The sequence below is a fragment of the Procambarus clarkii genome, chromosome 76 (genome assembly GCF_040958095.1).
Source record: "Procambarus clarkii isolate CNS0578487 chromosome 76, FALCON_Pclarkii_2.0, whole genome shotgun sequence".
In the NCBI taxonomy this organism is placed as follows: Eukaryota; Metazoa; Arthropoda; class Malacostraca; order Decapoda; family Cambaridae; genus Procambarus; species Procambarus clarkii.
This window is the reverse complement of record NC_091225.1, coordinates 10,812,484-10,823,960: the sequence shown is the minus strand read 5'-3', so window position 1 is coordinate 10,823,960 and position 11,477 is coordinate 10,812,484. Positions and strand designations below refer to the sequence as shown.

The window sequence follows — 11,477 nt, the reverse complement described above, 5'->3', positions numbered from 1 at the left end:
GGTGTGCGAATAATTTTGTTGACACAGTTTACATTTGGTCAGGTCTACATCAGCAGATAATGAGAATTCCCAGAGATACTTGTAACCGAGTCTAAGCCGAGCAGTAGTAACATCTAGAAGTCTGCTGATTTTATTGGATGATCCATAGATGTGTGGCTCCTCTTGTATGATATGTATGATAGATGGAATTACTAGTTCCAGTTTCTAGGCAGGCGATGAGTACTCACAATAACCTTAATTAAGCGTCAAAACAAAAATGTGTATACTCTTTTTACTCTCCTGACCTTAGTTCTCGAGCTATGTATTTCATTTTGGTACCAACGTGTTCGCAATAACATTCTCTAGAAGAAAATCAGCAAAAACGGTCACCAAAAGTTATATGAATACCAGCACCCAATAAATACCTACGTAGATGACTCGCCGTGTGTGTGTTTGATGGTGGTCAAACGATGTTTGATGTGTTTGATCAGGTGATGTCCTGATCCGCATAATTAATAATAAGTATAATAATAATATAATATAAGTATAATAATAGTATAATAAGAGCAAAGCGTTCCTATTACGAGAATAGATTCAAAGAAGCAAAAGGCAACATAAAAAGCACATGGAGAGCCATCTCTACCATCCTAGGAGCTAAACAACATTCACATAATAAGATAAAAATCTCCAAGGATGGTTATACACCTGCAACAGATCTTGAAACAGCAACTGAATTTAATAGCTTCTTTTCATCGTTTGGTGCTCACCTTGCCCGAAAAATCCCAGAGACTCAGACATATGTTACCACATATCTTTCACGCAGCTATCCAAACTCTCTTCTCCTCTCTCCGGTCAGCCCTACAGATGTTGTGTCCATCATTCACTCGCTAAAAACCAAAGCTGGGAACATTAGTGAAATACCATCGATGGTACACAGGCGTGCCACCCATGCCCTTGCACCATCCATAGCACTGCTGTTCAACAAATCCCTAGAGTGTCATACCTTCCCTGATATCCTTAAAAAAGCAAGAGTAACGCCAGTTCATAAAGGAGGTAACACGGCAGACATAAATAATTACAGACCCATATCGAATCTACCTATATTATCAAAATTATTTTTTTTTTTTTACAAACAGCTCTACTCCAATCTTGTAAAATTCAATATACTAAGTCCCTGTCAGTTTGGCTTCCGCTCCCAAAAGAGTACCAATGATGCTATTGTTAGTCTGCTTGACTTAATCTTCTCAGCCCTTGACAAAAGTGAGTTTCCAATTGAACTCTTCATCGGCCTGAGAAAGGCCTTTGATACTGTTAACCATAACTACCTCTTACTTAAATTCCACCATTATGGAATCCGTGGCCTTGCCCTAAACTATATCCGATCCTATCTTAGTAACAGACACCAATATGAAGCCATCAATGATATAACCTCTCCCACTCTACCACTTAATTACCGTAAAGGTGCCACAGAGCAGCATCCTAGGACCCTCCTGTTTCTTATATACATCAATGATCTCCCTAATGTCTCTAACATACTTAAACCTATATTGTTGGCTGATGATACTACTCATCTACTCTGACCCCAACCCACTCCTGTTAAATAATGTTGTAAACAATTAATTAAAAAAAGTCTACTTGTGGATGTCAACCAACAAACCTCACACAAAACATAGAAAAGACCTACTATATCTTATTTGGAAACAAATCAACAAATGCAATTCAGCTTCAGATAGATAATGTAAACATTAGCAATAAAAATGATGGAAAGTTTCTTAGCCTATACTTAGACAAGAGACTCAACTTCCGCACCCATATACAACACATAACTAAAAAGGTTTCTAAAACAGTTGGTATACTGTTTAAGATCAGATATTATGTACCCTACTCTGCTCTCCTCTCACTCTATTATGCACTTATCTATCCCTATCATTCTTATGGCGTTTGTGCTTGGGGTTCAACCTCTGCAAACTACCTCAAGCCCATCATCATCCAGTAAAAATCTGCTATCAGGACAATAAATAACTCTACCTTCAGACAACACACAGCTCCCTTGTTCAAATCCTTAAACATGCTAAACAAATTCACTCCATACATTCTCCTGTGTAAATTACGTTTATAAAGCCCTTTTTCTAACTGCAAACCCTGTTCTGAAACTCTTCCTGGACAGATGTAATAGAACACATGGCCACGTCCCCACCAGACATAAATATCTCTTTGATATCCCCAGAGTCAAACTTAATCTATGTAAACACTCTATGTAAATAAAGGGACCTAGTCTATGGAACTCACTCCCTTATAATGATTTGAAAAGCTGTCCAACTTCTGCCATATTCAAAAATAAAACCAAAAAGTACCTGTAGTACTTTTTAAGTACGAGGGAGTAATGCGCAAAGCGTCCCTCACCTGTGACGTCACAGCGTCACCTGACGCCATATCAACACATCGGCCATTTTGTCGTCAGTTCAGTCATGGCGAGGACTAACCCTTCATGCAAACTGCACCTACTATCAAGAAGAAGAAGATTTTGTGTTCCACCGATAGTATTATCGTAAGTAAGCACTTATATTTTATATTTTATTAAATTAATTGATTCTATTTTTCTGTAATAAAGGTCCAAAGGGTTGTTAAGGAACAAGGGTGTAGCGATACCGACGCTCAGTGCGCTCAACTCACACCAAAGTATCACCTGTGTAGCTTCTGTAATTAGTGTTAATTAGTTATGCTATAAGATAATGAAGCGAGTATAAGATTAACTCGCTACAAGGGTACTGTGTTGGGAGGTGAGGGCTGTTACTGGTGTCTGTGGGGATGTGAGGACTTGTACCAACCACTATCACCACCAGTACCTTGTCTTGCATCCTGCTTAGTATTCCTATTGAGATATGAAGTATTATTGCATTCATATAATTATTCATTCATTGTCATTACTATTTTTATGGGCTATGTTCTGTTACCCTAATGCTTTTTACCCCTGGGCATGTCCATTTACTCTCCAGCCCTTCACAAGCCACTGCTGCACCCCCTCCATGCCCATACTTACTGTGCTTATTCTTACAGGACTGCACTGCATTATGTGGTGCTCACTGCCTGGACACCTTGATACATGCATTATAGGGTTCTGGTAGTTGTTCTACTCACCAAGCCCTTCCAAGGCCAGGCTTGACATGTGAGAGCTTGGTCCAACAGGCTGTTGCTTGGACAGGCCCCTCAGGCCCACATATCCACCACAGCCTTGTTTGTCCGGCACTTCAAAATCAAATGTTTATTTACGTAAGGTACATACATATTTTTAGGTAAGGTACTCTTTATTTGGGTAAATTTATCTTCGTAGTATTTAGCTTTGGCTCGTCTAATTATCTTGGATAGCAATAACGAGTAATTCTTTGAGAATTCTTTGGAGACAATTCCTAACCTATACTTCTCCCAACCTATACTTCTTCTCAAGGTCATCTTCACTTCTTGAAGATGTTCAGGTTTTCTCTTGAAGATGTCGACGGTTGTTCCAGCAATACTGTATTTCTTTTATTGCTGAAAACCTGTTTTCAGCCATAAAAAAATAATCCTGAATCCAGAAAAAAATCCCTTTTGTATCGTCTGGAAATTTTCAAATATTGCTGATCAAACCTGAGTCTAAATTATTTGTATATATTATGAATTACAGAGGTCCCAGGACAGGGTTTTTAGGCACTCCACTTACATTTTCCCACTCTGACTTAACCCCCATTTATACAAACTCAGTCTTATCTTTTAGCTAATAATTTATTGTACACACCATACTCAGCCTGTGTAGGGTAGTTTATTGTGCATGTGTAGTATATATATTTGTGTAGTATATTTGGTATATTTAATGCCTCTAACCTCTCCTCATAGTTCTTGTCCTTCAGTTCTGGGAGCCACTTAGTAGCATGTCTTTGCACCTTTTCCAGTTTGTTTATGTGCTTCTTAAGATATGGGCACCATACAACCGCTGCATATTCCAACTTTGGTCTAACAAAAGTCGTGAACAATTTCTTGAGTATTTCGCCATCCATGCATTTAAAAGCTCTGAATATTATCCTTTACCTGCAATTGGTTGTTGCTGTATTTATAGAATATGATTTGTTCTACTTTACATTTGTTTGTTCCTTTTTTTCAAAATTTCTTTCTGCCTCTCTCCTCACTGCCGTGTAGTTGTTTCTCTTTGTATTACTGGTATGTTTGGGGGTTTGGCCTCTTCGTATATTGATTCCATTTTTGTGTCTTTTGGTCTCTGTCCGTCTTGAAATTTCAGTTGAACAAATCCTGTTTCCTAGTTCTGCATCTTTGTTTTGGTATAAATGTTTTTGTTCCTTTATCATATATTTCACAAAATTGACATACTGTGCATTAATTCATCTCAATTACTTCCTTTCCTAACAGCAAGCCTTTCCAGTAAAATTCTTTGAATTCTTTTCTGACTTCTGGCCTAATGTTTGTTTTATCCTAGTGTGTATGATGCCTAGCGTGTGTCTGGTGCCTGTTGTGTTAAACCGAAGATAAATGCATAAGTATAGGTCAGTAATTTCTCCAGCTTTGAAAGGGGCTTTCATTATGCAGCAGTATTCCACTCTAGAGAGCACTAGCGTCTTGAAAACTATCATCATCGGTATAGCATCTCTAGTGTGAAAAGTTCTTGTTATCTATCCTGTCATTTTTCTTGCAGTTGTGACGGCTACTTTATTGTGTTCTTTAAATGTAAGGCCTTCTGACATCAGTACACCCAAATCCTTTACGTTGCTTTTCCGTTCAATGTTATGATTTGACTGAGTTTTGTAAGTGGTTTCCGTTTTTATATTTTTTATTTTTTCCGTAGCGCATGAGCTGAAACTTATGTTCGTTAATCACCATGTTATTTTCTGTAGCCCATAGAAAGACCTGATTTACATCTGATTGGAGGTTTGCCGTGTCCTCTATGTTGCCTACTCTCGTGAAGATTCTAGTGTCATCTGCAAAGGATGATCAAGTACTATAGGTTGTGTCCTTGTCTATGTCCGATATGAGGATGAGAAAAAGTATTGGAGCAAGCACAGTACGCTTGGGGACTGAGCTCTTTACGGTTGATGGTCCAGATTTTATTTTGTTGACTACTACACATTGGGTTCTATTAGTCAGGAAGTTGTATATCCATCTGCCTATTTTTCCGGTAATTCCTTTTGAACGCATTTTATGTGCAATAACACAATGGTCACATTTGTCAAAGGCTTTTTTTTGTCAAAGCGTTTTGTTTGTCTTCCATGGCATCTAGTGCCATGTCAGAGTGGTCCAGCAACTGTGATAGGCAAGAGCGCCCTGTTCTGAAACCATGTTGTCTGGGGTTATGGAGATGCTGTGATTCCATGTATTTTGTGATCTTACTTCTTAGCATTCTCTCAAAGATTTTTATGATGTGCGATGTTAGTGCTATCGGTCTGTAGTTTTTTGCCTCTGCCTTATTTCCTCCTTTATGGGGCGGTGCTATCTCTGCGGTTTTTAGTATGTCAGGGACAATGCCAGTATCTTGGCTTTGTCTCCAAAGAATGTGAAGGGCCTGCGATAACGTTTTTTACAGTTCTTGATGAATATAGAGTTCCAAGAGTCAGGGCCTGGTGCAGAGTGCATAGGCATACTGTCTATGGCTTCTTCAAAATCCAGTGGGGATAGGATCACATCTGATTTATGATTTGATGTTGGTATCATATCCATGAAAAATTCATTTGGGTTATCAATCAGATGGATGGAGAGCTACACTCGTGGTGTCCCATTTTCCCAGCACTCTTTGTCATATAATGCTTTGAAACTTTTGACGGATTTGGCCTCCACCACCTTCTCACCTAACATGTTCCAACCGTTTACCATTCTGTTTGCAAAAGTGAATTGTCTTACATTTCTTCGGCATCTTTGTTTAGTTCGTTTAAATCTATAACCTCTTGTTCTTGAAATTCCAGGTCTCGGGAAATCTTCCCTATCAAGTTTATCAATTCCTGTTACTGTTTTGTACGTAGTGATCATATCTCCTCTTTTCCTTCTGTCTTCTAGTTTGGAATATTTAATGCCTCTAATGTCTCCTCATAAATCCTGCCCTTCAGTTTTGGCATGAATGTTTGTGTGCCTTCATCGTATATTTTGCAAAATATGGAATACATCTCATTTACTTTACTTTAAGAATATGGTTCGATCAATTAAAAACCCTCTTGTTCAAATTGCAAAGAGACTGAAAGAGATGCAGCATGCTCAATGGATTATATATTAGTGATTATTATTAGGATTATATATTAGTGAATCATATTAGTGATTCAATTATTATGGTCATAAATTCACTTAAAAATGTAAATTTTAAGTTAAAAAATTTTAACCAAAAAACTTGATATTTTTCATATTTGGAACCATTCCATAATCCCAAGCATAAATGATTATATTTCTATCACTTGCTCTTAAGATTGTTTCATTTAATAGAGGTTGGGCATAATTGTTCTCTGCTGCTAATAGAACTGACTGACTTAGCTATAGGAAAATGTAAAATTAATTGGTTTATCCATTACAGTATTTTGCAGTTTATTTCATGATCCTGTGCTTAATACTTGCATAAATAGTAGATTACAAAATGCATTTTTATATCATTAGTATTGAATAATAATAATGCAAATAATTGACTTATAAATGATGTACAATTAATTGGTAGGTGATATTATATTATTAATATTTTTTCATTCTTGCAAAGCCTTAACAAAGTCATTAACATGTTAATATAAACTTGATCACCTTCCACTTATTTTCTCATGTGCTACCTACATGTACAAAACCTTATTCCTAAATGCATATTTTGTTCTGAAACTTGTCCTTTATATGTTGTGTATCACCATCTCTGGAGAGTTTTATCTGATTGATGTATAAATTACTTTTAATTTTACAGAATATTATTGTTATACTGAATTTATTATTATATAAATAACTTAATTTTACAGAATCATCTATCAACGCACATCCACAAGTTGAGGAGGAGGATGTGACCTTCCAGATGTCTGAAGTACTGAAACAGGCACCAAACAGGCCTGGTGGATCTAGGTACAAGGTAAAATAATTTAATTTTTTTTTTTTTTTTTTTTTTACTAATTGTCCTATATATATATATATATATATATATATATATATATATATATATATATATATATATATATATATATATATATATATATATATATATATATATATATATATATATATATATATATATATATATATATGTATGTATATATATATATATATAATGTGTCGTACCTAGTAGCCAGAACGCACATCTCAGCCTACTATGCAAGGCCCGATTTGCCTAATAAGCCAAGTTTTCTTGAATTAATGTTTTTTCGACTACCTAACCTAACATTTTCAGCTACCTAACCTATCCTATAAAGATAGGTTAGGTTCGGTCATATATCTCTATTAATTTTAACTCCAATAAAAAAAGAATTGACCTCATACATAATGAAATGGATAGCTTTATCATTTCATAAGAAAAAAAATAGAGAAAATATATTAATTCATGAAAACTTGGCTTATTAGGCAAATCGGGCCTTGCATAGTAGGCTGAAAAGTGCGTTCTGGCGACTAGGTACGACATATATATATATATATATATATATATATATATATATATATATATATATATATATATGTCGTACCTAGTAGCCAGAACGCACTTCTCAGCCTACTATGCAAGGCCCGATTTGCCTAATAAGCCAAGTTTTCATGAATTAATTGTTTTTCGACTACCTAACCTACCTAACCTAACCTAACCTAACTTTTTCGGCTACCTAACCAAACCTAACCTATAAAGATAGGTTAGGTTAGGTTAGGTAGGGTTGGTTAGGTTCGGTCATATATCTACGTTAATTTTAACTCCAATAAAAAAAAATTGACCTCATACATAATGAAATGGGTTGATTTATCATTTCATAAGAAAAAAATTAGTGAAAATATATTAATTCAGGAAAACTTGGCTTATTAGGCAAATCGGGCCTTGAATAGTAGGCCAAAAAGTGAGTTCTGGCTACTAGGTACGACATATATATATATATATATATATATATATATATATATATATATATATATATATATATATATATATATATATATATATATATATATATATATAATATCTCTATCACATCTATATCACTTTGTGCTTTAGCCCTGGTGGAGCTTGGTCCACCAGGCTGTTGTTTGGAGTGGCCCGCAGATCCACATACAGTCTGCATATGATATACAGTCTGTTGATCAATTAAACTACAGTAGTTAGTTTTTATCATCCGAATGCACCAATATGTGTTCATTCTTCCCAGATGAAGGAACTAGGTAATATTCATCATCTGAATGCACCATCTGATGCTTTAACACACTCATGATACACGAGAGGTTTAAAAAACTTTTAAAACTTTTAAAACTTTTTGACCTATGTATTTAAAAGCAATTCTAAAGTTAAAAAGTGTAGCATAGGCCCCTCGCAGAATGTTCTTAATATGATCCTCAGGTTATAGTTTTCTATCTAAAACCACCCCTAGATCTCTTTCTTGATCAGAATTCTTTATAGATCTCAGTGGCTCGATCATAGAAACTGCTCTAAATCCTTGTTGGCCTGGATTGTGGAGGTCATTGGTCTCTATAAAACTAGTAATCTGACTCCTGATCACTCTCAAATAATTTTATTATGTGGGATGTTAGTGCAACTGGTCTATAATTCTTTGCCAATGCTTGTGTTGTGTTGTGTTGTTTTGGTAGTGATGTGCAATGTGTTGTTTTGGTAGTGATTCGTCCAGTTCTGGTAGTAGTGCGGTTGTTGTGTAGTGTAGTACTTGTGTGCTTGTTAATGACTTGTATTCCAGTCTTGTGGGTATCTCCTTTCCCCTACGGGCCAACTGCTTTGTTCTTACCTAGCATTTTGCTTTGTTTGGGTATGAATGTTTGTGTGCCGTATATTTTGCAAAATTTGCCATATATCTCATTATTTACTCCTCTGCCTAGCAACAAGTCTGTCTAATTATACTCATTAACTGTTTTTCAAAGTTCCCCATAGTGTCCTTTATTGAAATCGAGTTCATGAACCGTTTCAATGTTCTTATTTTCTTCTAGATTATATCTTAAAGTATATTTAAATGTTATTGTTATTAAATGTTATTGTGACATTGCATTGAAATTGAGCTGTGTTGTTTACCATACTGTTCATTTCATGAGTATAGTTTATTTTTTTATTTTTTTCATTTCATTTTTTTAGCTGTTCTTATTTTTCAGTGATGGGAATATCAGATCATTTGATGTTCCCAATTTTCTGATGGAAGCATCAGACCATTATAGAATGCATCGGATGAGGTAGTTTGGAATGGTGGGGAGGACGAGAGGGGGGGTATGGTGGGGAAGACGAGGGGACAGAGGAGAGGGTAATGGTGGGGAGGACGAGGGGACTGGGGAGTTGGAGATGGTGGGGACAGGGGAATGCTGGGGAGGACAAAGGGACAGGTGAATGGGAGATGGTGGGGGAGGAAGAAGGACAGGGGAGGGGAAAATGGTAAGGAGGACGATGGGACAGGGAAGTGGGAATAGTGGGGATGATGTGGGGACAGGGAAGTGGGAAGGACGAGAGGACTGTGGAATGGGGAATAGCAAAGTGAATTATAATTATATATATTAATTAATTCTTATAAATTTCCAGAAGCCTGTATCAACACCCACACTAATGCAACTGAAAGAGATGTTGAGACAAGTATTGCTGATATGTTGAAGAACGCCCCAAACAAACTCGGTGGAAACAGATACAAGGTAAAGTTTGCCAATTTGCTGTAGTCTAATTCAATTTCTTTTTAGTAATCTTCGAGAACATTTATGCTATGAATAAGATAAAATAATGTAACTGATTTTGATTTATTTACTATTTATTATTTATTTACCGTTATTAGTATAATAGATCTCGTAATAATTTTGCAAAAATAATGGCATTTACTATTTTAAAAAGCTCGGGTGCAGGGGGGGGGGTTATGTAAAAGCCTGGTTTGTGCCTCGGAGAGGCTATGGGATCCAGTAAGATCGTCCTTCCTTTCCTCCCTAGAATCTGGATGTAGCAGGTGCTCAATTGTCAAAAGTGAAAAATTGGTTTTGTCTTCCGAATGCACCATTTGTGTAAATTTGCTAATAATCTTTTAAAAATAGTAAATGCCATTATTTTTGCAAAATTATTACGAGATCTATTATACTAATAACGGTTTGATAAAATACAGTAGACTGCCTACTGGATAATAGTTCCAGTCCACCTGTAGACAGGGATCTCACATCAGCTTGTATATTATACAAGGATAAGATTTGATTTACTTTTGTATTTATATGCATATATGCATTTATATGCATTATTCTCTAGAATAATAGATCTCGTAATAATTTTGCAAAAATAGTGGCATTTACTATTTTAAAAAGCTCGGGTGCAGGGGGGGGGGGTTTGTGTAAAAGCCTGGTTTGTGCCTCGGAGAGGCTATGGGATCCAGTAAGATCGTCCTTCCTTTCCTCCCTAGAATCTGGATGTAGCAGGTGCTCAATTGTCAAAAGTGAAAAATTGGTTTTGTCTTCCGAATGCACCATTTCTGTAAATTTGCTAATAATCTTTTAAAAATAGTAAATGCCATTATTTTAGCCTGAGTATGGTAAGTGTTGCTGAATTTTTTTAGCCTTGTACATATGTCTTTTGATTAGTTTTTTTGCAGATGAAGGAAGGTGGGGTGGCACATAATTGATTGTTCAGTGTTATGTTTAAGGTACAAATAAAACAAAAGCAAAAGTTACTCAAATTCGTTGATTTTTGTAATAGTTAAGAAGGAAAATATTTTAATGCTATTTATTTAATACAGTTGGAAATTAGAAAATCTAATGTTGAGATTGAAAGATATATATTATTCTCTATTACCTTACAGCTTATGCATTATTTTAACAGGTCCAGACGCTGTCTCAAATGGGCGGTGCAAGCTGTGGAGACACAGTGAGACGAATGATGAGGATAGGGACCTATGGGGTCTGGTCTCAGTATTCACTCGTTGGGCGCAAGAGGAAACGTGTCTTCAAAACCTTGGATATTTGTAATGTAATAATAAGTACGTAAATTTGACATTTTTTTGGATTATATATATGTCTGCATGTATTATGTATTATACTTGCATGCTTGTTAATGACTTGTATTCTAGTCTTGTGGGTATCTCCTTTCTCCTACGGGCCAAATGCTTTGTTCTTACCTAGCATTTTGCTTTGTTTGGGTATGAATGTTTGTGTACCTTCATTGTATATTTTGCAAAATTTGCCATATATCTCATTACTCCTCTGCCTAGCAACAAGTCTGTCTAATTATACTCAATAACTATTTTTCAAAGTTCCCCATAGTGTCCTTTATTGAAATAGAGTTCATGAACCGTTTCAATATCCTTATTTTCTTCTAGATTATATCTTAAAGTATATTTAAATGTTATTGTGACATTGCA

At 35.8% G+C, this 11,477-nt stretch overlaps 1 protein-coding gene across 2 annotated transcripts in view; it reads left to right on the top strand.

Annotated features, from left to right (window-relative positions):
- The first annotated feature begins 2,425 nt into the window (after positions 1-2,425).
- LOC138357077 (uncharacterized) overlaps positions 2,426-11,477 on the top strand; it is a 10,256-nt gene continuing 1,204 nt past the window's right edge. Inside the window, exons 1-5 of one of the 2 annotated variants that reach the window (XM_069313624.1) lie at positions 2,426-2,527; positions 3,037-3,254; positions 6,939-7,045; positions 9,674-9,780; positions 10,940-11,096. In XM_069313624.1, the coding sequence (XP_069169725.1) occupies positions 9,736-9,780; positions 10,940-11,096 (202 nt within the window). In that variant the 5' untranslated portion in view covers positions 2,426-2,527; positions 3,037-3,254; positions 6,939-7,045; positions 9,674-9,735. The remainder of the gene's footprint in view (positions 2,528-3,036; positions 3,255-6,938; positions 7,046-9,673; positions 9,781-10,939; positions 11,097-11,477) is intronic. The other variant, XM_069313625.1, reaches the window with a different exon arrangement.